This window comes from Chlamydotis macqueenii, chromosome 16, assembly GCF_036417535.1.
Source record: "Chlamydotis macqueenii isolate bChlMac1 chromosome 16, bChlMac1.mat, whole genome shotgun sequence".
Lineage (NCBI taxonomy): Eukaryota > Metazoa > Chordata > Aves > Otidiformes > Otididae > Chlamydotis > Chlamydotis macqueenii.
Window position 1 is genome coordinate 3,546,689 of NC_141571.1, and position 27,257 is coordinate 3,573,945.

General features: G+C 38.7%; 1 protein-coding gene across 2 annotated transcripts in view; it reads left to right on the forward strand.

The window, feature by feature from the left end:
- PTPRT (protein tyrosine phosphatase receptor type T) overlaps positions 1 to 27,257 on the forward strand; it is a 444,344-nt gene that overhangs the window by 170,066 nt on the left and 247,021 nt on the right. For both annotated transcript variants that reach the window (XM_086760452.1, XM_086760451.1), the window contains exons 4-6: positions 4,971 to 5,052; positions 8,202 to 8,317; positions 10,565 to 10,739. In XM_086760452.1, the coding sequence (XP_086616578.1) occupies positions 4,971 to 5,052; positions 8,202 to 8,317; positions 10,565 to 10,739 (373 nt within the window). The remainder of the gene's footprint in view (positions 1 to 4,970; positions 5,053 to 8,201; positions 8,318 to 10,564; positions 10,740 to 27,257) is intronic.

Below are 27,257 nucleotides of genomic sequence, written 5' to 3' on the forward strand. Positions count from 1 at the left end.
TTTTTTTTTTTTTTTTTTGCTTGTAATGACTGTGTAGGAGGTCTATAAAATCTGAGCTGAAGCAGAATGCTTTAATGTTCTGCCCCTGAAAAAGTGTTAGGGTATGAGCAGAATACATAGAGCACGCTGTGCTGGGTGAGAGGAAGGGATAAAGAGATGCAAATGAGCGGAAAGTGGTGTTACAAGGGTTGTGCACAACTGGCCACTTGTTCTGGAGTCGTATTAAAGTGCTTATACTCCATTCATATATACATGAACCTGGCCATGAATTTGCTTCACAGGAGGTGCTCCGCAGAGATAACAGAAGTGATCTTTCACCCAGGTAATCAGTGCTTGAAAAACCTGGAAAAGACGGTCTGATCTCTTGCGAAGAGAGATCCTACTCTTAGATATAGTGATAGTAGACTTCCTGAGCCTGCCTTACTTTTGCAAGTCCTTTTGCAGGTCATGATTTTTTTTTGCTTTTCCTGAGAAAAAAAAAAAAACCTTTAAATCAAACAAGAATTTTTCACTGCAGTGCAAAAATGAACACACTTTAAGCCAGCAGTAACTCCCTAGGAGGAGTAGTTCCTTCCTTGAAAATGCAAGGAATTTTCTTTTTCACTTTTTGATGAACTGGGGCGATATTTCCTTCTGCTTATATTTCTATTCTTATTCCTTAAGTGTGGCTTTTAAGATTTGAGATCTGTCCCACTATTGTGGGGGATCTAATAGACTGATCTATTGTCAGTCCCTGATTTGATAAACCATCTTCTGTTGATGGTCTGCAAATCTCTACGTTTAATTAAATTTTTGTTAAAAAAAATTAAAAAAAAAGAGAAAAAGAAAACTTTGAGCTTGCAGAAGTGAAGAGGAAAACACAATGAAGGACTTAGACAAAATTATTGTTATTTGGCAGCCCAAAGTAACGCTTCTGACTAAAGGAGTCTGAGGTGGCAGGATGACAAAAACTGAGGTGTGCGGTTGCTTCAGGAGCGTCTCATTGCACTCTCACAATCTAGGATGTGTTATTTGTCAGCTTTAAATCAAAATTGCATGCCTGGAGAACTCTTTGTACGCAAGAGGCCTGAAAGCATGTTCTGTATTTCAAAAGCACCAGGTAACACAGGAAAAAATAATGGTCTTTCTATAATAAATGAAACCAGTGTCAGGCAAAATGTGGATTATTCTCTTAATGCACAGAAACCACACCATCTTGAATTGCAGTGTGCATCAAAATTTCAGTCAGGCAAAAAAAAAAATCTGAAACTGTCTGTCCTGAGTGTGAGGCTTTGACAAGTACTGTGAGCTTTGGAGATCTGAGCAGGGGAAAACCAGTAACCCAGCCGATTACCAGAGGTCGTGGTTTAGGTCTGGCAGCTCTGCGCAAGGGTCACGAGTCATCTGAATCCAAAAGCACTCTGCTGAGATATAAATGTGGGGATGGTGGAGATGTATAATATCTACCCTAGGGTTACTTGTACTTGGATTCCCAGCCTGTGGATGTTTTTAGTGTAGTGAGAAAAAGCCATAATAGTTCTTGGAGAAAGGTAATACGTGTAATCTTGAATTACTGCTTGCCGTAAGGATGAGCTTAGTCCCAGAATGCAACAAGGGCAGCACTAGAGTCTGCCAGGAAGAGGTTTTTTGATGTATAGCAAGGAAGGTTATTGATCCGTGCCTGAAGAAAACTGTTGCACCACAACAGATGAGCCAGGATGCGTTACTAATGTAGACATTGTTGGTATATAGCAGCACTGAAATGTAGGATTGTTTATTGGTAAGGAAACATGAACTGACTTAGTATTTGCAGTTTTCAGGAGCATTTAGGAATGTTTTTTGAGTAAAGCTTTGCATTTTGTCTACTGTATTAATTTCTGAGAAATTCCTTAATGCCAATGTCTCAACCATTGTACTGCGTTTCTGACTGAAGTTAAAAGGATGTGAAAGATTCAGAGTGAAATTTACAGAATTGAGCTCCATAAGCGTGGATTCCTGCCCTTTCCTGATGATGGGTCTCAGCTCTGTTTCCAGTAAAACCTTGGTGCTTCTGTGCTTGTCACTCTGGTAGTGCTGAGTTGCTGCAAAATACAGAAAACGACAACAATGTGGAAGTTTGAACTGGGAAATAACAAAAATTATCTGAGTGTAAAGTGGAACAGATAATAAAATACTCTGTTACAACAATGCTGTGTGAATTGAGAGGAGTCCTCTGCTCTTGTCAGTGGATTCTGCGCCGGTGTGCGTGGGGATTTTAGGAGCTGACTCATTTGTTACCAGCTTCAGTTATGTTGTGCTGTGTTAAAGACTCTTCACATATTGATTATTAACAGAAGACAATTCTCTGTGTATCAGTGCTTACTTTTGCCATGCACTACTAGCTAACACCGATGCCTTGAATAACTTTTCTTTCCAAATTCTTGGCTTGCAGGAAATTGGGAATTAGTTCATTGTGGCTTATATGCCACAAATTAAAAACTAAAATAAGATTTTGTAGCTGTAATAGTGCACTTTATTTTAAATCTGAAGGGAGTCACAGTAGTTGCTTACGACCTTCCCAGAAAGTATAATTTTTATCATGATTGACATTTCATTTCTAAAATAAATTATAATTCCATACTAAATTATAATTTCATACTAAGGACTTGCATTGTACTCTTTATTTTATAGAGTCCCTAAAAAGCCTGTAAAGAACCTTGGTACACGAAACGCTTGTTGATGTTTTTTGGATTATCTTATCTTCCAGAGACTGTCTTCCTCCTATTGCTCCTTGGACAGCCTATTTTTTTTTTTTATTTTTTTATTTTTTTTTTTTTTTGGTCTACCCTCCTCTGGAGTAGAACTTTGTTTCTACAAATTGTTAGTATGTGAGCTTTTCTTAGTTTATACATTTGCCTGGTAATTTTTGTGTTCTACCTATTTTTGTCATGTCTTTTTTCTAATGGATTTATGTCTCACATTTGGATATGTTTTGAATTGAGGGAGCAGATCTTAGGAAGTCATGGAAATATGAGTGGAAACTATGTTCTGGAAGAACAAATGCAAAGCAATATGATTAACAGCAATTCTCTACTTGCGGAGGATGTATTGATCTACTTTCACAGCCAGGGCATGCGGTGATCAGCCTTTGGACGGTTGAATCTTTTGCTGATGAAGGAGATGAAGAAGAGGGTAAACAGTGAAGGAACTAGGAATACCAGCTTTTATTTAGAATGAAAATAAGCATTGAAAACTGGCTTGAAGTAGTTAACTTTGTGTTGTAGTAAAGAATTTTAGAGGTTACAAATGACTGAAATATGAAACAAGTAGCTGCACTAGATACTGCTCTAATAGCAATAACTGTGCCAGCTGAACATGTTAATTAACTCTGTCCTTGAAAGCATTATTGTATACTTACGCAGAAATGAACAAGTTAGTACAATGTGAACATTACTAAGAGGGAGTGAAACTGAGGATGTCTCTTTGAAATGCAGAGGACAGCATCCATTACATCTCCACCCATTCATTTTTTTTTTTTTTAAGTAGTGAAGGGATAGCACTTCATTCTTCAGGATGAGAATCTCTGAGTTGAGAGGTAGCATTACCAAGATGTTAAATGATAAGTTTGCATTTTTCTTTTTTTTCTGTTGCAGTTTAACATTTCTAAACTTGCTGTTTCTCAGAATCAGAGTGTATCTCCAGTAGGAAGGGACTCATAAGGATCACCATGTCCAACTCCCTGCTCCTCGCAGGACCACCTAAACCTAAACCATACGACTAAGAGCTTCATCCAGATCCCCTGGATGTCAAGCCTGTCAATTCTAACAGGCTTGGTGCCGTGACCACCTCCCTGGGGAAGCCTGTTCCAGTGACTGACCACTCTCTCAGTGAAGAACCTTTTCTGAATTTCCAATCTGAACTTCACCTGACACAGCTCCATTACATTTCCTCCTGTCAGCAGAGAGAGACCAGCCCACTGCTGCCTGCCTCGAGGAAGTTGCAGACTGCGATGAGGTCACAGTCTACAACTCATGTGCTACTAGCCTTTAATTGTTGGGCAAACTGCCCAATTTAATACTATTTTCTCCTGAATTTTTAGTTGAAGAGCTACTTACTTGGCAATAGTTAACTTAGTTTTAGTAATCTCTTTATTTTTTTTTTTTTTTTTTTTTTTTTTTTTTCTGCACTGCTGATTTTCAGATAACCTGTATATTTTCAGTAACAGGAAGCTTCAGAGCAGTTTTCCATGTAAAATCACAAAGCCATAGGGAAGAATGAGGTGGGGTTTTTTTTGTTTTTTTTTTTTTTAAATCTGTAATTGAATATGTGTCTATTCAGACCCAAATTAGTGGAATGCTTTCATTATCCAGATACATAAAATGGAAAATGCTAGTTGGTGTACCATTACTGTAGAGAAATGCTACATGTGGTTTTAAAGAATATTAATTCACAGATCATGTTAGCTCAATCTAGGGAACAGCAGAAACAACTTTATTACATCTAGGAAAATCTTATTTCAGTCCAGTAACTGGAATGGCTTGTAATTTGTTTTCTAATACTGCGGTGACATGCATGCCAAATCAAGATTTTCTCCAGAAGAATCCGTGTAGGGTTATTGATTCGATCAGAGAATTTTCTCATGTACAGCATTCTCCAAGGCATACTAAGCACAAGATGTCAAATGATTACCCACTTAATGTTCTTGAACTGGTGCGTAAGGTGCATAGAGGTGTGTATATAAGCAGGGTATTTTTTGCTCTTCCAAATGAAAGAAGCACATAGTTGTCTCTGATCCTAGTGAATGTTACTCTAACATTTTGTTTTCCTTATCAAACTGATTGTCAATCTCTGATATGCATGTACATATGGAATTGCCTTAGAATCCCTTCATTATTAATGATAAAATGCCTTGAATGACTCAGACACTAGAATAAAAGCAGAATATGGTGACTGGCCAAACGACTAGTATAGCTATACTTTTTAAGAAAACTTTTTCTTATTTTGTGTTTCAGGTGATATTTGAATCTGTCTCATTGAAAGGACATCCAGGGTACATAGCTGTGGATGAAGTCAGAGTTCTCGCCCATCCATGCAGTGAGCACACTGTTTTGTTTTTTTTTTAACTGTATCAGTGCATTATATACCAGGCTTTGCAGTCTAAAGGAGCAATTTACCCAATTTGATCAGCACTAAAATGTCTTGTATCCCTCTGAGACACCCAAAGACAATCAGCCTTGCATAATTATATAACTTTGCAAGTTGTGCAAAAGGCAGAACTGCTCTCAGTCTATAGCTAGTGCCAGGACATCTGTGGAAGTCTCTCTTCCTCTCTTGTTATGAGAATGTAAAGCTGATTGTTTTATTATTTCTGAATCATATTGCTGTAGAAAACAATCTAAAAAGCTTCTGATAATGTCCTGTGTGGTTAACTTGATAAGAAACAAGCAAATTGTTTCAGTATTTCCTTGGTAAAGGACATATCCCAAAGGTCTGTCTCTCTCAACAAATGTTAAACCCACTCAGCGCCCCTGTAAAGATATTAAAAATAAATCTCATTCAGACAACGCACTTGCACAGGAGTAGAAACTAATGCAAGTTCATTACACTGTTCAGAAATATTAGTGCTGCTTTTCTTTTATTGCAGCTATAGTACTAAGCTCAGACTTTTGGGGTTTTTTTTTAATTTTTTTTTTTTTTTTTTTATTTAAAGAAACCTTCAGCCTCAATCTTTGAGTCTGAACTTGTTTGGTTTCTCTGTGTCTACAGTGTAGCCTGAGGACTTTGTGTGTCTCTATTGTGTATGTACTATATAGTTTCTTCTATAGATTTTTTTTTTTTAACAGCCCCTCTCACTACTTCATGGTTCTAGTAAGTCAGTGACAGCTGCTCACAAAGTGACGGATCACATCGATGGAGTGAAATCAACTGGTTTTCTTGCAGTACACAGTTTCAAAGAATAGCTGCCATTCCGTGTGACAGACACGGCTCTGCTCAAGCTTACCAGGACGTTTCTGATAACAGCAGCATGGTTAATTGCTGTTTAACTAAATTATATTTGTATTTACCATGTACTTGTTGCTCAGGCCTTTGGGTGCATTTACTTCATTAAGAACTACTTACAATCTGCGTTAACCAGATGTTGCTGATAACTGGCAGCATCCAGACAAATCCCCAAAATGGCCTGCGTGCGTTCCACAGCGTGCTGGGTGATGGCTGAACCCTTTACTGGGAAAGGGGCCACTGAACAAAATATGGCCTAAAGCCTGGACACGGTTATGGGATTTTTTTTTTTTAAAAAAAAAAAAAAGCAGGATGCTGTGTTACACTCCTGCTTTATCAAGTATTTAAACTGACTTTAAATCCATTTCTCCAAGTATATGCAGGTCCCTCTTCAAAATTAGGTGTGTTCTTGGTGACTCAAAACGGAAATTATTCAAACAGTGAACCGCTCTGTTTTGAGTCAGTTTGCAACCCGCGGCATACAGAACTCACTACGAGCTGCGAGTTCTCTGCAGTCTTTGTAAATGCTCCTGTCTGATTCCCAGTGTTGCTTTTGTTGTACAGCGATGACAGGCACCAGAAGAAATGTCACCAAGGTGTTCTGTTAACGTGTACAATCTTTGCCCCTTATATTCATTTTACAATTGTTTTGACTCAAAACACAGGGACCGTGAAGCTACTGATGACCCTGGAAGTTATTGAAATTATTGGTGTGGTTTCTTCATTTCTGCTTTACCTTCGTAGCTGACAGTATAGCAGACAAATCTAAGTATTAGCAAAGATGCTGTGAAATGCCCCTAATAGCACAGTAATGGAGAAAAATAAACATCTTCCTGGTATTGCCTTTTTTTCTTTTTATTTATTTATTTTTTTTTTTTTTTTTTGTCTCTGGAAGCTGGGTGGACCTGAGGACCAGGAGTCTGGGGTTGGTGTCACTGTTCTCACCCATGCTATGCAGCTTCACATTTGGAGCTGGCTTGTATCTGCCCACCTTTGACTGCAGGCAGAAATTACTAGTATTAGCCTGCAAATGTCATGTAGTACGTTCTGACTGTCACCCAGAGGTAGTTTTCCAGTAAACCGTGACGCAAATTACTGATCCCCAGAAAGGCACGATTATAGAGAGGCAGTACCTTTCAGGAGCTGTCAGCAGAGTGAACGTGTGGTGAATGGCATACAGAAGCTAGATAAAAACATTTGGCATAGTATATAGGCGTGTGTTCTCTGTTCGTGTGTCTATAGTAGACAAAAAACTTATATGTCAAGTTTTATGCACGCACAGACATAGACACCCGCATCCTTTTGAAGCTATTTGATTCCAATGGAAAAAGATGGATTGGTGTGTCCTCTGAAGTTATGTATTTCATCAGTGTCTCATCATACTAGAAAATGTGGTGATTAAGTTGAAAAACTCTGACCTTCAGTCTCATAAGGCTGTTCAGTGTGTCCTCCTAAAGGTTTTCAGATGGTGCACAAACTTTCTTGTGAAGGCCAGCAAGAACTAAGTAATTTTAAGTGTCACGTTCACTACTGTAATATTTTATTTTCTTGTGAGTTAAGTTAGAGGTAAATGAGTCTGATATTTAGTCAAAAAGATAATCCTCTGATCTAGTTCCATTGTTTACAAATGTGATGTCTGCATTTCAGTATCAGTGGTTTAATATTGAATTAATACTGAATTTAGCATCAGCAAAACACCGATATGAGTGGTCTTACACGAACACAGTGATGCGATACTGTCAGTTATATGAATATTTCATTTAGTATCTGATTTGATATTAATGACACATTATTCTAAAGATCTAGGATGTATTTCATAGTCAATAAAATAAAAAAGGAAAAAAAAACCCGTGTGAAAATTTGGTTTGGGTCAGTCATGCTTAACAAGCTCAGAAGCATTTGGTTTTTTTCAACCTTTTTAGAAACATAATTTTCTGAAGAAAAGAAATTACTCAATTATTCTTTGTAGTAAGCAGTAAGAAATTGTGCTGATGACCGTGAACTTGTGTTGTGATTTGATCTAATTCTCTGTTTTCAGATGTGCCAGAGCTCTGTATGATCCCTTAGGCCATGCTCTGTCAGATCTGTGGTGAACAGTTAATACTGAAGGACATCTTTATTTTGCAAAATCACTTTGTCAGGGATAGACCCCCGTGCTTTGCTGAGTGTTTGTATCTGTGTTGGTGTAACACGGCCAATTACCGCCTTGCTCTACCCTTGCAATGCTTTGCATCTTTTGTTAGGAAAAGCACCTCATTTCCTGCGACTTCAGAACGTGGAGGTCAACGTGGGACAGAATGCGACGTTCCAGTGCATTGCTGGGGGGAAGTGGTCGCAGCACGACAAACTCTGGCTCCAGGTAAAGTAATGCACTTGCTTTTTTTTTTTTGTGGTGGTGGTCTTTGTTGTTGGTTTGGTTTGGTTTTGGTACTTTTTCAAGTAAAATAAGTAGATAGAGAAAGACTGGATGGGAAGGCAAAAACTTTTTCCTTAAGATCCTTTGAGAACTGCCTTACATGGTTTCTAGATAAGAGGTTAAGGTGACAAAGTACAGAATCATGATACAAGAAATGGAAAAAATGTCCAGTGACAGCAAAGTTCTGGTTTCAAACAAATGCCCATGTACCTGTAAGCACTCAGTCATAAAACAGAACGGACAGAACAAGTGGAACATTTCTTCACTTCTGCTTGATTATGCAATCTTCTTTTCTCTCATCCTTTGAAAATATCCTCAGCCCAGAGCTGGTGACATTATGTTAAGAAGGAGACTGAGAATTACTACCAGGCTGGTAAAAACTGGCAAAACCAGTTTGGACCTAGTGTTTTTCTTCCTCACAGTTTCCCTTGGCTACACTGATATCCAGTTGTTCATTTTAGTTACTCACTAAAGGAGCAAAACATTCTCTCTCTTAGTGTCTATATTTTCACTCTGCTAGTTGATTTTGAAAGACTGGGTCGTGCTGTTCAGGTGGGTATAGTAACAACCTTCAGAACTTATTTTCAGTTCTGGAGTTAGAAATGGAACATATATCAAACTGACAATGTGGAGTGTGTGTTTCCAAGTAAAGAAAAAAATTTTCTTCTGCCCTTTGAAGTGCTCGGATATGTGGAGTCCCAACATTACTGTGCTGTCTAAATAGAACTCTTCTAAAAGCTTTTAAAATAGTTGAGCTCTTCACTTCTTCTAAACTAATGTGCCGTTGAACACCTAACATCCCAAACAAGTCAAGAGGATCTTAGTACATGCGCTGTGTATGCACATAGGGCCAACGTAAACTTTCGGAACACTTAGGACAGTCAGAGGGGTTTATTCTTGACTTGAACCGATGTTACTGAGGGCCTGACCACCCCATGTTTGTACCCTCTGGGGCAGACAAGAATGGCCGTTGTCATGGTTGCTATGATGTTTGTAGCCAAATAACGAGCAGATTTTCTCAGACTTTTTAATTGACTTCAGACGTTTTCATAAACTTTAAAAATAACAATTTCAAATTGAGTTTAAATACTAGAGGAGGAATCAGTTTACCCAATCATAAAAATGAAAATTAGTATTGGGGAAAAAGTCTTCAGTTGGTGAGAAATGTAGTCAGCATCATCTAAAAATGACTTGACAGTCACTTGAACTGTACTCTCATTGCAGCTGTTCTACTAAAAAGTACATTTTTATCTGAAATTTATTGACCTATGGTGTACTTTCAGCATCCACTGAGGTATATTTTTGGCTTATTCTTTATATTTTTGAGTTCTTTCAGTGAAATCTTTCCATAGTTATGACTAGATGCGTGTAAAAACACTTCTGACCTGAAGCAGTGTGAACCTTTTCCTGTGAGAAGCAGGGATTTGGGAGGAAATAGCTACTGTTGCTAGCGGAAACCTGTTTTCCATTCTCTAAAATCGAAACATTTAATGAAAATAGCCTTGGAAGCACCCCAAAAACCTGATTACTGGAAATCGACAAAACAGCAGTATGTCTTCCTTTGAAACTCCCAATAAACTAGAGCAACTGAGCCAATTCAGGTGTTCATGCCGTGGAGAACTTCTGTTTCTAGCTAATTCTTCATTGTCTCCCCTCCAGTTGGGAAAATGTAGTCTGACATTGGTAGAGAGGTTTATTGAGGAATGTTGGATGTGTAAGGATGTCTGCTTATCCAACCAAGTTATTTAAATTGGTTCAGAATAAAAGTTTTACATCTGAAAATGCCAAGTTTATAAAATATGCTCATTCATAGCATTTTCCCAGATGTCCAAAATCCATTAATTTGTAATATTTTCATATCCTAGCCAGGCCTCTAAATGTACTGTGTACAATTGTGTAGTCTTTTCAATACCTATAACACATCAAATGCCCAAATATGTTTCAAAAAATAAATAGACATGAAAACTTAAATATATGTGTAAGAATATTTAAGCCCTAGTTCACACAACCCTGTAAATTTTTCAGGGGTATGGCTTTTCTTGACAAACTGTGCTTGTATAAAATCTAACCTAATGATGTGAACGTGAAGGTCTGAACAATGTTAAGAAGCGTAACAGAGAATGAATTTATATATGGATGCATAATCTGTGTGCCTTCATAACTGATATTATTTTTTATCTGCCTTTACAGCAGTGGAACGGAAGAGACACAGCGTTAATGGTCACTCGAGTGGTCAACCATAGGCGTTTTTCTGCCACCGTCAGTGTAGCTGACACCTCTCAGCGCAGTATCAGCAAGTACCGCTGTGTCATTCGTTCGGATGGTGGATCTGGAGTTTCGAATTATGCAGAATTAATAGTGAAAGGTAGGTTACACTAAAGCAGCAAGTTGATGCAAAATGAGTACTTCCTCCCAGATGGTGTCTGTGTATAAAAATTGACATCCTGTTGGACTTTCTTTTTTCATTCATATTAATTAGGAAAAAAATTGTAAAAGTGACATGAATTTCAATTATTTTCTTAAGTATTTGAATTGGAACTTTGTGTACAGCCCTCTTCATAAGCTTTTGTAGTAATACATAGTGGGTATGGGTACTTTTAATGTAGTCAGCTAAAAAGTTTGTCAGTCAGCTTCATCTGCCTTCCTTTACAGTGTTTTATCAGGCATCAGTAATCTTGTGATGAAGCCTTGCTTGTCAGAAGAGTCTCCCAGCAGCCTTGCACAGTAAATGACGGGGCTGATTCTGCTGACGTCCTGAAGCACAGAGTAGAAACATCAGTAGTTCTTGAAGGATGCTAGGCTTTTAGCCCTGTTATTTACTGTGATTCGAGATAATACTGTACTTGACACGTGCAAGATGTGTATTAATCTTGCCTCCATGAGACATGCAGTAAAGTGCTGTTTACTGTGCTGGTTTTGGTGGTTTGTTTTTTTTTTTTTTTTTTTCTTTTTTTTTACAACTGACTCTGAGCGGCACCACGAGGGTGCTCACTGTCTCTGAGGTGGAGAGATCAGAAGGTGGTTAAGTTGCTCCTGAGACGTTCTATACTTTGGGATGGGAGTGATGGCAAATGGGAGGATGTAATCGTTTAACCCTAGACAGCAATTAAACACCATGCAGCCGCTTGCTCACTCTCCCCCCCCAACCCCTGCTGGGATGGATGAGAGAATCAGAAGAGTAAAAGTGAGAACATTCATGTGTTGAGATAAGAACAGTTTAATAATTGAAATAAAATAACAAGAATAAATTGTAATCAAAAGGAAAATAACAAAAAGAGAGAGAGAAAATCCAAGACAGACAAGTGATGCAAACAAAAAAAACCCCAATTGCTCACCACCAAACAACTGATGCTCAGACTGTTCCTGCGCAACAGCCCTCCGACCAACTTTCCCCCTAGTTCACGTACTAAGTGTAACGCCATGTCATGTGGGATGTCCCTTTGGGTGGTTGGGGTCAGCTGTCCCAGCTATGTCCCCTCCCAACTTCTTGTGCACCTATAGCCTACTTGCTGGTGGGGCTGAGAGGCAGAAGTGTGGCCTTGACTCTGTGTAAGCACTGCTTAGCAACAACTAAAACATCCCTGTGTTATCAACATTATTCTTGTCCTAAATCCCAAACAGAGCACTGTACCAGCTACTAGGAAGAAAATTGACTTTATCCCAGCCGAAACCAGGACGGAGGAGTATGGATCTGTTCACTGAGTGCAATTTAAAATATTTCACTGTTCTATGAAAATGGAGGATCACTTTTTATCCACTTTCTGCCAACTTACTCTGTCCTTTGATGCTCCGTATACTGATGCCTTTACAGTGCCTTAAATATAGAGTGTTGCATGGTGCAGATATTCAGACTGCACAGACAGTGGAGAGAATGCTGCTCTGGTGCTTTTAATTCCCACTCAGTGATTTTGCATCTTGGTCAAATCCAGAAGAATTAATTCATTATTAAAATGAAATTGAGTTGCCAGGACTAGTGTATCTGGTATCGTATCATAGCTAAATAGAGGGAAGGCAATCTTCCAGAGCAACCAAATATCAGAATATGCAAAGTTGAGTAGATGCCCCACACTTTCATGGTCAATGATATAAGGAGGGAAAAATGAGAAGGACAATTTATAAACATGAATGGTTGGATGTCCACCAGGAGAAATGTTGATAGATTCATTGCTGGATTGTTCAGACACCTAGCTAGAAAAAATTTTAGGAGAGTAATATGGTTATGGGAAGGTACACTGCTCTGCTCCTTGCTGCTGTGTAGTGAGCGGGTGAGGTTAAGTGGTTCACTTGAGGCTGGTTTGATGCAGCACTGTGACACACTGGGATTGCATGGATGAGTGCTTCCAAACAGTCTGACTAATTTTAATGTGGATAATAGCAAATTTGTAATGCATGCACACAGGCTGAAATGCAAGCAAATTGGAATTGTTTAATTCTGAAGAGATGTTTATTGAATTGCAATAATGTACTTGGGTGTACATTAAATTAGTCTATAATTGAAGTTTTGCTCAATTGATAGTCCTGCCCTGTGCCCACTAAATCCAAGCTAATACTCTGCTTCTCACATGCTTTCGCTTGATTAGTTGAACGTAAGATTGTAGGGGATTTCTTCAACAAAAGTTAAAGTTTAAAAGTGTATCGGTGTATCTTTTTAATGTAAAGATCTGTTTGCTTCCCTGTGCATAGGATGTTTTATTGTAGTGCTGAGAATGAGAATTACTTTTCTCAGTATGGAATGAATACTGTTTGGTAGATACAGAGAGAGAGATATTTTGCTCTTCTACACCCTAAATTGGAACAACAGATACCTATTTCAGCAAATGAAATGTCAGTGAAATTAAACATGCACCACTTTCTGCTGCCCCCCAAAGTCCTCCCCTTACTTGTCTATGTGGACATCTTTACTGAAAACAGTGTATTATTGTAAATTAATTAGTGGAAATCTTATACAAAAGGTCATAACTTCATTAGTTTCAAATTATTACAGTGTATTTAGTAGTAGGAGATACCTTTGTAGCACTGTGAGAATGTTTTTCTGTAGAACTATTTTCTGTCTGTGCTCATACTTTTCTGTCTTCTGACTGTTGCAAGGCTCGTATACATGACAATACATCTATTATTCTCTTTGCACTCTAGAATCATAATAGTCAAGCCAGAGAAACCTATAATTTCCATCTGTACACCTTGCCATCCTTTGGTGCTCCGGTAGAAATAGCTCTTCTCTATTTCTTGTTTCTCACTGTTGCACATATAGTAATTTAATACAATTTTGTACAGGGCGGTTTTCAAAAAACCCAGAGATTCTACATTTTGCTGTATTGATCACATACAAATGGGATGCTTCTTGTCTGTAATTTTCTTCTAAGTAAGAGCTACGTGGCAGTTACTCGTATTCTGAACTAAATGTAGGTTTTGCTTGGGTAAAGATTGTTTAAAACACTGTGGAAATTGACTGGAATCTTATCATTTAAAGTCTATATGAATGATAGTGTCCTTCCAGGACACCTGTCACACTATGTTAAGGTTGTGAATAACACATGTGTATGTGTGTATGGAGGTTTGTTTGCAGCTGTGGTTTGTTTTTTGATATCTTTTAAATATTTTGGATGCCTAAATGAATTACTCAATACATGGTGGAAATCCATGGAGAGGTGATAAAGAGGGAATGTTATAGCACCTATAACCTATTTTTTATGAGCCAATTTCTCTAAGATGTTCACTCTCCAGGAAGTCCCTCAAAATTATTTTGTTGCTACCTGATACAAATCCTTTTAAGGCTCATGGCATGTTCTTAGGGTCCGTTTTGCTGCTACAGGGGTAGGAGTACTCAACAAAGCCCCTCTATGGACCTCTAAGGGTGTGTTCTGTTCCCTTCAGTTTTGTCTTAGTTGATATTTGAGATGTTGTTAGTCAGCATTGGACTTGTCTCTTAACTGAGTGGCTTTCTGTCATCCTTGTGATTTGGGACAGCTCATCTTTTACCAGTCATTCCTTTCTGAAGGTTTTTAGATGTGAGAAGCTGATGCCTTCAGTGACACCAGAGGGGAGAGGTGGTTTCTTTTTCAGAGTTCCTTATTATTTTTTCTCTATATCTCTTCTGGTATAATACTTGTTGCTGTGTAATTGTACCATCTGTTTATTAACTCACCAGATACACAGTGGAAGCTGCTCTAGGGATCTGAGTCTTTTCCTTGTAAGTAGACACTGGGATTAAAAAAAAAAAAAAAAACAACAAAAAAAAAAAACCCCAAACAACCAAACAAAACACAAACCAAACCACATACACAAACACCAAGCAAAAAATAACATACAAAAAACAAACCCTGTCAAGCTATCAGAGTTGGGACACTCCAGTGTGAAAAGCATACTAAATCATTAGACATTTAATTAAATTTCTGTATTTAAGCTTCTTCTGTATTAAATACACTGTGCAAGTCCTAGATTCACAATTAGAAGGCAGACTCATCAAGGAAAACCTCTACAGGTATTTTGACTATCTCAGTGTTTATTATTGGAGCTGTGTTCAGGATAGTTTCTGTTAATTATTAAACAATGGAAGTCCTATTAGGAGAAAAAGCTTAAAAGTAGTAAGAAATAAACACATCTGTGTTCTACAGCTGAGCCTGATCTTGGACTGAATCTGGTCCTAGAAATGTTGCATCAGGCCCTCCGTAGGTTTCTTTGAAGAAAAAAAAGTGCAGTGTAGGTATGAAAGTATATATAATACGTCATTGCACATGTACTCTTGAGTAGAGCTTGTTCCTGGGATAAAAATGTAATTGTCTTCAGCGTAGTTGTTTAGGATGCTCACAAACTCCAATGTTTTTCACTTCATATAAAACAGTTACTGGGACAGGTGGTGGATATGAAAAAGATTCTTCAACGGTTTTTTGGGTTGTTGTTTGTTGTTATTTTTAATTGGTTTTCGTGCCTGATGCATGGATAATTCTGTACCCCAAGGTATTCATGCTAAATGTACTCATTAAAGTGAACATAATATCTTTGCCATCGTGGGGTAATGTAACTGCTGTTTCTGTGGTGGTACTCAAGTCCCCGTACTTCACTCAGGAGATTGGAGGTGTTGATATGAAAAAAAAGTAGGCAATGTACTGCAGCTATCCTCTTTTGCCATCAGGGTGGCTAGAAGACAGAGTCCGTTCTTCCTTTGGAACCATTTAGGAGATAAGCTCAGCTGTGGTGTATGTGTTTTAGATTTTACTATAAAAAAAAAAGTAGTATTTTTTCTTGTATGCATTAAGTTCAGACAGAAATTTTCATGCCTTCCAGCTACTTATCAGACTTATCCAGATCGCAGGAGTTGCTGGGTAGATTTGAATTCATTTGCCTGAGAAATGCACATTAATCAAGGTCCTCGAAGTTATCACCTTGTGAACAGGAGAAAAATCTCTTGCTGAGGCTACCAACAGTATCAGCAAAACTGTGATAATGAGGGTTCCCCTCAGGCTGTGTGCTATCTCTTTCTCTGTTTTTTCCAGTTTAGACAAATTCTGCAGAATTTACATGTACTGTACTGTGCAAAGTTAAGTGTAGCTTTGATAAAGCATGTAATGATGTTACTCTTTTGCACGCTGCGCCAGCAGAGTGGTTTTTGTGTGTGCATGCAAACTATTTATGAAGGTTATGCTGCCTTTGAGATTACTGAACACTGAGAATGGCTTTGTGATTGTAGGGTATCTGCAAAAGCCACTTACGTTCCTTTATTTCTTTGCAGTTGCGGTGGTGAGGGAATGTAATACTCCCTTCCTTGGTGTTTGCATCTGGCTGGTAATGACTTGAACTTGTCATTGCTCTGTTTAATTGTTTAGTTTGGTGTGGTCAAATAGTAGTTGCACTAACTCAGTTTTAATCGTTAGGTGGGTGTGCGGTGAGAGAAGGGGGAGGCAGGTAAGAGGTTACAGATACTCATTCACTCTCTCTGAGAGCTTTAGCTCCACTTTCTCTTCTTTCAGTCTAACTTACTATCGTTCTGTGAAGTGGATGCTGGAGATAGGAAGACAAAGCCATTGCTTCATACAAATCAGCAGTTAGTATTTCCTTCTTTCAAAAGGAAATATTTCCTTCTCCTTCTGTTTAACCTCAAAAAAAGAGCTGGGAAATGAAGCCATTTCCTTGAGAACTCATTAATGTGTACTTACATACAGGATCCAGTTTTCAGAACACCACAAATGCCAAACAGACTTGTAGTCATGTTCCAGCATGTGCATTCCTGATTTCTCATGTTTGCATGTGTCAACAAGGTATAAATTAGAATGAGTGTATCCAGGAAGAATACAAAGCTACAGCTGAAGTACAAGGAAAGTTCATGAACTAATGATGTATTGACAATTCAATCTATTTTTTTTTTTTCCCACTTTTTTATCTCTTTCTTCAGTAGCGCTTCTGATTCTGTGTAAAACAAGCAAGGAGTATTTTTTTAAACGTTATCTTGATTGTAGGTACTTGTGAAATTATAGTGGCTTTTCTGTTGTACCACTGAGCTGTGTTCCAGGAATTTATTGAAAGATTAATGGTGTGCATCATTTGTGGTGTTTTGTTTGATTTGGGTTTTTTATTTGTTTTTCTTCCCAAGGCAAATGTGAGTCCAAGAGTTCTGTTTCTATTCTGACTGAAAATTCACTTGAGTCTGGTAGAGAGGTAGGCATGGGATGAATTTGCTTGAACAGATTTTTAATGTATAGGTTTCAAAGTGCGATGTTGCTGATTATGTATAAAGTTCTTGTCTAAATACAAGGTATAAATACAATAATAAGCAGGGAAACATTAAGGAACAATCTTTTTGAAGCAGAAGGGACTTGAATAAATATCCTTCAATTTTCCAAGGATGAAGAGTGTTATGGAAAGCTATTTCTTCCTTCCTTGCTTGTGGAATTGTTTCCAGCCTCCCTGGTGCATCTTGGGTACCGGTTGTTGCTGTGGCGTGGTGAGCAGACAGCTCATGCCAACTGCAGTTCTGCTGACTGGAACTCATTGGGGAAAGAATTCCTCACTAGTCTTAGAGAAAGCTCTAGTAGTAGTAAGGAGATCTCTTGGGATTATTTTATCTTTCTCAAGACTCTAAGAAATAGCTTTTCCTTGTATGAAGGTGTGATTAACTTGGTAGAACATTTGTTTATTTTATTTAGCTTTAATTACAGTTCCTTGAACTGAGTAACTGCAAGATTCCCAGTGAGGAGAACAGAGCTTTCTTGCTGCTTTGGTTAGTAACAGTCTTTCATACTTTATCTATGTCATGTTTCTTCTTCTCTCCATTCAAAGGGAACAGAGGGAATCTCCAAAGAACAAAAATAATGAAAGGGAAAGCATTGCTAGGTGGTAGATCTTCACCTTTCTCTAGATTCTCTCTGCTTTCCTTGACATTTCTGTGAATTATCTTGTAGGGTAGACCTCTGTAGAAAAGGTGATAACACTTGTTCTCTCATCTGCAGTTCTGAGGTGCCTCATTCCATTCAGGCAATATAAAGGAGAAAATGGGCATCAAAGTCTAAATAGGCTGTCTTAGCAAAGCATCCTCAATCCTAAAATGTTAAAAATGTTTCAGTAACTTATATTATTAAATTTTGGTCTTCAGATAAAAGATATGATCCAAAAATCAGTGGCAATAGAATGTTATTGATTGGTGTGTGTCCCAGTAAACCATAACTACCTATAAACTTTGCATTTTAGAGAAAGCTCCCAACACACAGTGCAGCTGGTGGAAGTAGGGATGCTGGCAAAACACAAATGAATGTGTTTCATCCTACCTAGGATTACACTTAGGTTTGAAAAGTATGGACAAGGTAATTTCATGTCTTTCATGCCTCACTTCTTGCAGAAAGATAGCAGTACTGTGACTTTCTGGTATATTGCTGCTGGGTGTAAAGAGTGTTAACAATTAACTCGGGTTCTTGGGTTTTCAGTGCTGGAGGCTTCCGTTGTGCTGTAGTATCCGTTTGTCAGTCTACAGAGTCTTGCAACTACCGGTTCTCATTTATTTTTGAAAGGAAGGAAGGAGTAGCAGTTACTTGGCCAGTATTACTGCTTCTCCCCATTAGCTTTCTAGCACGCTTGCCGAGTATAGTCAAGCTGCAGAATTAACATTTTATATCACTTTTTCTCTAACCTATAATGCTATTTCTAGTAGGATGTGTTCCTGCTAGATTATCCCTATGGTTTACATCCTGTAGTTGGAACTCTCAGCCTTTTCAGTTTCTAGTTAAAATTATCCAGACTTTCTATGCAACTGCATATAAATTAATTCAGGACTGTTGATGCTCAGAAAAGAGGATCAAGTGCTAAGGACATATCATAGAATCACAGAATGGTTTGAGTTGGAAGGGACCTTCAAAGCCCATCCAGTCCAACCCCCCTGCCAGGAGCAGGGACATCCCCGGCTGGATCAGGTTGCTCAGAGCCTCATCCAGCCTGGCCTTGAATGTTTGCAGGGATGGGGTATCCACCATCTGAAGGTCCTTGCTAACTGGAAACTTTCTTGCAGTGTAAGGTTGGTAACTCAGACCCCCAGATGTGTGTCATAGTAAAATGTGTCTGGCAGCTTTTTGTTGTTCTTTCTTTTTTACTGTAAAAATTTTCATGTGAGTTGGTTGCTGAATGATGCTCATGTGGCATTATAATTCAAAATTACTTTTTTTTTTTTTTTTTTTGCTTATGCCTTAGCTGAAAGATTTATCACAAGAGATGAGTCACATGCATGGTTAACTCTTATGCTCGTCTTCTGCCTGTTTAAATGTAGGGAAGTTATTAATGGGGTTCTCTTGGAAAATATAGTCTAAAGCTGTTCTTAATTTACCCGCCCTGTGGTTACAATCCTGTTAGATGCTTTTGATTCAAAAAAAGTCCATTGAAGTATCATCTGTCGCCATACTGGGATGTTTAGTGAAGAGTCTGGTATGCTTTAGCCATACCTGAACACTTACGAGTTATAATTGTTGGGTATGAGCTGTTATCTCAGCAGGAAATGAATCCTTTTCACATCAAAACACTACTTCTGTTACAGTGGAAAAAAAGTCCATCTAAATAAGTAGTTTTCACTTAATATGAAATGCATCGGATGCATCAGATTTCTCAGGATAAAAGGATGATCATTAATATGAAAGCCTTAAAAAATAAACCAGCAAAACTGTGTGTTTGTGATACAGTGATATCTATAGATCCTGTCTCTGTAGGAGAAACAAATTAATTTCAAATAAGGGGAGTAAACTGTTTCTGTAGATGCAAATGCCTCAGAGCAAATGATTTTTTGAACTTAAAAAAATGTTGCAGTTCTAGACAGTGTAAAGAAGTATAGTTACTGATCTCTTTCAGAAATGCGGTAGTTACTGCAGCTAATAGGCTTTTTGCAATGGTATTGTCTTTGTTGTAGGATGACTGAACTACATAGTTTAAAATCACCTGTGGAAGGGACAATTTCTGTCCTGAGCAAAGTGCTAATGAATTCCCCAGCCATCTTTGCCTTGATTTAAGCTTTACTCTTTGTTGACAGCATACTGTGAATCTGCTTAGTGCATAGTTGGGTTTCTTAGGATGCGTGGAATGTGTGCTTAGGTTTTATATTTATGTTTATCACACGCTCACTGTTACCCCTGTCCATCTATGACCTCACTCAACTTCCATGAAAATTTTTACACTACAATTCACAGGCTAATGATTAAAAGAGTGGCAGGGCTTGCTGTAATCATCACCCTATTTAACTGCCGCGCAGCAGGTTTCTGCTCTTAGATCTAAAACATTCTTTAAAAGTCACAGATGAACAAGTTGAGAGAGGTAGATTCAGATTAGATATTAGTGTCCTGGTTTTGGCAGGGATGGAGTTAACTTTTCCTCTCAATAGCTGGTATGTTTTGGATTTTGTGTGTGAAGAATGTTCATAAACACCCCGGTGATACCAGTTGTTGTGAATGAGGCCAAGGACACCGTCCTGCTCTCCAAGTCTCACTAATTTGCAGATGCAGGAAGCTGGGAGAAAGACAGACAGAATAATTGACCCAAACTGGCCAAAGAGAGTATTCCATGCCATAAACGTCATGCTCAGTATATAAGTGGGGGCAGGCGAGGGTGGGTGTCTGCCTTCCTGGCATCCATCTTTCCTGCTCGTTTTGCTGGCATCATTCCCCCTACCTTGCTGGCTCCCTTTTGCTCCTTTTCTTGCTGCTCGGTTTTGTTTCCGCGATTGCTGCTCGGGACGGGCTGTATCGGTCATTGGGACATTGGATGGTGACAAAACATTAATTATTCATATTGTTCATTTTATTGTTCAATTATACATATTGTTCACTTTGTATATTTTTTAATATCCTTATATTCTGTTGTTATTGTAGTTTTCCTTTTTTATTTTAGTAAATTATCTTTATCTCAACCCACGAGTTCTCCTTCCTTTCCAATTCTCTCCCCCATCCCCCTGGGGAGGGGGAGGGTGAGCGAGAAACTGTGTGGTGATTCGGGCTAAACCATCACAATTAGGAAGAATTTTTTTACTCTGAGGGTGGTGGAGCACTGTCCCAGGTTGCCCAGAGAGGTGGTGGATGCCCCATCCCTGGAACCGTTCAAGGCCAGGTTGGACGGGGCTGTGAGCAACCTGATCTGGTTGGAGATGTCCCTGCTCCTTGCAGGGGGGTTGGGCTGGGTGGGCTTTGAAGGTCCCTTCCCACTCAAAAAAAAATTGCAAAGCAAGAGATAGAACAGTTAAAAGCAGCACGTTAGTTCCCACTGATCTGTGTTGAAGAGCACCTTACTTTGATTTGTTTTACTTAGCTTTTTTTCCCTTTGTATGTATTGAACCAGTTTTGATTGTGTTGAGGTCTAACCCTTTCTTAAACAATCTCTCTTCATGTGTGTACTCAGCCTTCTTACGTACTTCCAGGTCTGTGTGTTATACACACCCTTCTACCTCCTTTTCTTTTGGGAATACCACTACGTATGCTGCAACAGATCCTCTGTACGGTCACTTGTTAAACTAAACTACTCTGGGTTTTTCAGGCTGGCATTTACAAGTTGAAGCTCTAATCCTAAGGTAAAGAAGGTTGTAAGTTTGGAGGAAAGAATGGTGGAGCTTTGTAAACACAGAATGGTTGAGTTCAGAGCTAAGGATATTGATGTTATGTCAGCTCCAGAATCTTTTTAGCTTCAAAGCTAAGAGATGACAAGAATCTTTTGAAGTCCGTTGGTGGTGCTGAATGGCGGCCATTCAGCAAGCTTGTGTTAGCTATTCAGGCGGATGGGATTTTTACAGTTTGCATAGCATTTACCTCTGAATAACGGAGGTGGACTGCGCTGCTTTCAAAGCCAGTATAACTTAACTCCAGGGAGAAGTCGGGTGTTGGTTATGTTTGCATTTGTCCCACCCGAATGAAGAGATTAAAAAGAACATTTCTGTGTTAAGGAAAGAATGGTCACTTTGAAGTTAGTTCCCCACTCAACTGTGAGATTATTTAAGGCAAGAAAATAGCCAAAACTGCAGTTTTGAGTTGAGATTTTACAGTCCTTCATCTCGACTCAACTGAAGAGTTTATTTTTCTGAGCAAATAATTTCCCAGCATCCATTGTAGCTCTAAAATGATCAAATACACTTCTCGTAGAACCACCATCCTAAAATCTGTTGTGCTGGTTTTTTAGCTTTGATCTCATATGTTAATCCTCTGCCATGTTAAATACCACAACTTATTCCCTTCTTTTACTGGTGCTGGGACTCTGCTTCAGATCACATCCTCGCTGTTACCCCTGTCCATCTGTGACTTTTAAAGAACGTTTTAGATCTGAGAACAGAAACCTGCTGAGCAGCAGTTAAATAGGGTGATTACAGCAAGCTCTGCCACTCTTTTAATCATTAGCCTGTGAGTTTGAAACATGATGTGATGTTTCCTAGCTCTCTAGAGTGCGTACCTGCCTGCTGAACAGCTATGCTATCACACCTTCAGGGTGGACCTTGAAAAACTCTGGCTTGGCTTGCCTACGGACCTCTCCTAGTGCTGCTGATTTTTCTACCTTTCCTTTTATTATGAATAATTTCAGCTGCAGCGTTGTGTTGTGCTATGTCACACAAATAGGTAAAAAACCCTCTCTGAAGAAGCTATTCCACTCTTCTTTCTTCTTTTTTTTTTTTTAACCAGTTTTCTCTCCAGTGCATCTCTTCTCTCTCTCTTTCTCACCATAAAACTTTCCATCAGTGCTTGTTTGTGTGTGAGGAAGATGCAAATAGCTGCAAGACTTCAGCTATCTCTCTTTGTATCCTGTAAATCAGTCTTTGCATATGCTTTACTGTCCTATTTGTTAGCCTGCAGCTAATACTGAGTTACATGACAGACTACAACTCACAAACTATTTGTTCCCTCAGCAGGATACAGACACAAATTAAAATGGAAGAGGTTTGGATTGCTTACTTCCTTAATTTTGTCTTCTCTTTCCTTTATATTATGACAAATGCTGCTTTTTTGTTGCTGCTTATGAGTTTTTTGACCCTTGTGAACACTGCTGAGCATATCAAGTTTCCTTTTAATCAGCAGTGTGGTATTATTCAGTCTGCAGACCCAAGTTGCTCACTAAATAGTGATTTGTCAGTATTTTCCATGACTTTGAGGTTGAAACTCTCTATCTAAGCACTTCTGTGCTTCTCTTATGTTGTTTTCTACTATCTCCCTTCTACTTAACTTTACTTCCGTTACATATCTTTACTCGATGCAAATAATTTACTTTTATTTGCATTATGATAAGAATATGGGACTTTAGGATGACCAAGGATTTGGGTACATTGGTTTTGTTGTCTGTTGGTTAGGTCATTCAGAGCATGCAGCAATCGCCTATCTAGTGGAAAGTTTGGTGTTGTGGTTTGTTTTTTTTTATTATTATTGTTGTAGTCACAAACCCATACACTCTTGAGAACTGAAATGGCAAGCATTTTGTATAAAATTCTATATATATAACTAGGGGAAGTCCTAAGTGTAATACTTTTTCAGTAATTTCTTTTTCAGGAGGTGTTCACTCAATGCTGATATTAAATTACATATTCAAAGCTCTGAGAGCATGTTCTTGATTTTGTAAATGACCTCTGACAATTGCATGCTCTGTTTACTTTCTCCTGCCTATTAAGACAGGACTACATTGAGAGCTGTATAGCTCAGGTGACACATGTTGAAGGCAGACAAGGCCTAACTCCACTATCTAGAAATTATTTGCACACTGACAGTAATTATGAAAAATACTTTTTTTTTTTTTTTTTTTCAATCTCCAAGATATAGCCTTTTCACCATATATGCATGGTCTTCTCCAAGCTCTGCTAGCTGAATATAATTTGGCAATAGTTACCCTTGCATTTAGTCAAGGAGTCTGAGGAAACTCATTCTGTTGTAGAATTATCCTCAAAGTCACCATAATTCCTTTTTTATATTGTTTTCTTGGAATCACAGTACTTTACACTCTTCTTCAGCCTGGAGAAGAGAAGGCTCCAGGGAGACCTGATAGCAGTCTTCCAGTACCTCAAGGGGGCCTGCAAGAAAGATGGGGAGAGGCTGTTCAGTAGGGCCTGTTGCAACAGGACAAGGAATAATGGTTTTAAAATAGTGGGGGGTAGATTTAGATTGGAAATTAGGAAAAAAATTTTTACAATGCGAGTTGTAGAACACTGGCCCAGGTTGCCCAGAGAGGTGGTGGATGCCCCATCCCTGGAAACATTCCAGGCCAGGCTGGATGAGGCTCTGAGCAACCTGATCTGGTTGGGGATGTCCCTGCTCCTTGCAGGGGGGTTGCACTGGATGACCTTTGAAGGTCCCTTCCAACCCTAACCATTCTATGATTCTATGAAAATAGAGGATCTGAATTTTCTGTGTGCTTCAGCATCAGGTGTAGCAGTTCTATACTCATCAGGAAGTTTTATTGTTTTTCATATATTTCATCTCACAGATGTAAAGACAGAAAGAAAAAATGTTTAATCTAATTTGACCTTTTGCAATATGCAAGCCGTAGAATAATTTACAAGTAATTCTTACGTCATGTGCAATACTGTATGAATAAAGCAGAATAGTTTTCAAAAGCAATAGATTGATCATGATTAATACTTTGTAAATTATAGAAAATCTCAGCAGCCTTAGGTAAACTCTTTAAATACTTAATTATCTTCGCTGCTTAGTGTCTATACCTTACTCCAGTCAAATGTTTCCAACTTTTGCATCAGAGTCGTATCTCTGCAGTGATGTTGCCTGTGGCTGCCTTGCTCTGATAGCTATGAACTCCATCACCATAATCTTTGTTCCTCAGCTCCGTAGCTACAGAGATCAGTACCTCATCTAGGAGGTAAATTTCCCAGATTTAGTTGGATCAGCTTTAACCCTGATAGGAATAAAGCGCGGAAAGTATTTTGTGAGCAGTGGCAACTGGTCTGTCATCAGCAGCTAGGTGAACTGGTAGTTTGGCCATAATGGAAAATGAAATGCATATGCTTCTGGAATAAATGAGGCTCAGGTCTTGTTTGGTACTGGCTCTCCTGTCTTTTTCCTTTATTTGCAGAAGTATTGTATGGTAGTTTCAATCTTCCCCAATTTCTCGCAGGGTCTGGAATGCTTTTTGTGGAAATATGAAGACCTATCACCCATTATTACAGCTATCGCAGTGAACAGCACGCCATGCAGCGTATTGGAATTTCTAGCATTTATTACTGCCTCAAAATGCATTTTGTGAGAAAAGAGAAAAAAATACACTTTCAGTGTAATACTTTGGAGTCTTTCGTAGGGAACAACCTAAATCAAGAAGTATGTTTTGAGGCTGAGCATTAAACTGAAAATAAGCAGATATACAACCCAGGTGAGGTGAAAAAAGGAAGAAGTGTTGTGATCTGCAGGGTATTCTGAAACTTTGTGTATTGTAAAAAGGTAAGTATTGAGTGGTGAAGAAAGATTCGCCTAGTTTTCATATGACTTAACAGGTTAGCAGACCCTTCTGGTGTGTCTGCCTATTACATCCGTGATGTTAGATTACCAGGAGTGGTGATAGTACTGTTTGTTGCACTTAATATGGGACGTGAGGTGGGATTTTGGGCACAAATCCTGAAGTTTACTTCAGCCAACGTTTGGGGTATTTTAGGTGGGAAATGAGAAGGGAGGGTTCCTAGCCAGAGTAACACCTTCCTGGTTATCACAGATGTTGTAAGGAGGTCTGTGTTGACTGGATGGTCAGACTAATGGGGTAGGGGTTGTGTGTCCAAACCAATACAAGGGGTTGACTGAAGCACAAACATGTAGGGAGATCTTAATTAAGGTTCACAGTAAGCTTAAAGGGCTTCTATTGCTGACTACTTAGGGTAGTGTGATGTGTAAGATGGGCAGAATCCAGCCTTGGGTTAGTCTTTGAAAACTTTGGGTTTATATGGACGCTTAAGATGCTGTTTGCTCAATATAACAGTTAATGCTGAGGATTTTTTTACATCTAAAATTTACTGGTGCTTAGCAAATGTTCTGTTTTTATCAGTTGTTTTACTTATACTGCTCAAATTTCATTATGTTGGCCTTAGCTTTTACTAAGGCCTTAGTAAAAAAGCCTTAGCTTTTTTTTTTTTTTTTTTCTTCAAAGTCTGACTTAAAATTTCAGATAAGCAGACCTACAACCTGACCTTAAATGTGAGGCTTTTTTTTTTCTGTGGCTTACAATGCTACTTGCTGTTAGTTGAGATAGATCCTCCCTGGCCGTTACAGCTAGAAGATAGTCAAATGGAACAAAACTGGTGGGGGGCACAGGGGGAAGAACTGAACAGATGTATTTACTTGAAAAATACAACTTGGTGCTCGCTATCCAAGCTGACTCGCCTAGTGAGTGGCTTGAATTTTCTGTGGAAACAGCATATGAATTGGCATATGGACAACATGGAATGTCTGTGACCTCTAAAGGCGTGCAAAATGCTCTAGAATATTTTTATATTATGTGCTGATATGATTTGCTTAACTCTGTGAAGTCTGATCAACCGCAGTACCATCTTTACTCAGTGACAGCTGAGCTTTCTTGAGGAGCCTGCACCGAACTCCTGGGCTTTTTGGAGTAGGGGTTGTCCCTGAGTTTTGGCAGAGGATTGTATCTCCACTTGAAAAGCGCTGTAACAGTAATGGATCAGATTTCTCAGAGATGTCTGCAGGAAAAAAAAAAAAATAGTGTAGAGGTGAGTACATCAGCAATGGACTAGCTACTTACCTGAGAAAGGGCTTCTGCAATGACACTGTCAGGAGCTGTAGGAGAGCAAATTCTCCTCTCAACGTATGATCTGAAGATCACGTGGGAGTATGAAGAAATACCTTTCTAAATTTTAATATTGTGCAGTTGGTGAGGTATTCTAAATGAATACAAGTGACTTGTGTATACTAAATTAGCAACCTCCCATTCACTGGTACAGGCTATACTACTGCTTTCAAAGGTAAAAAAGGGAGGTTTCTGTCCTAGGTAAAACCATTGTATGTCTTTGTGTCAGTTCTTACGTTTTTATATGCACCCGTTACTTCTCTTTCTCATTACCTGCTCTCTAGAGCAGCAGTTCAAGTGGCAGGCCATAATGTTATCCACTCATCGACCTGTCTGTCCACATCAAAATGTTTTGCTGCAGGTGAGGTGATAATTTTCCTTACGTCAGTCAAAATTTTGTCAGCAAGATCAGAGAAATGGCCGTCTGGTTTCTGCAACATGTATTTATCCTGTTTCCATTTTGAACAAAGGAAAATACAGTAGGTATTTCTGGTTGAAGGGAATGGAGAAAATAAATAATAATTGACCAATAAGATATTTGAGTTGCTAGGGTTACTCCAAAATAGTAGAGGTTGCTTTACAATTACAGCAGTGCAGTTCCTTGTATGGGGAGTGCACTATTGATAACCATTGCTTTGGATGTGTTTTTGTAAAAAGC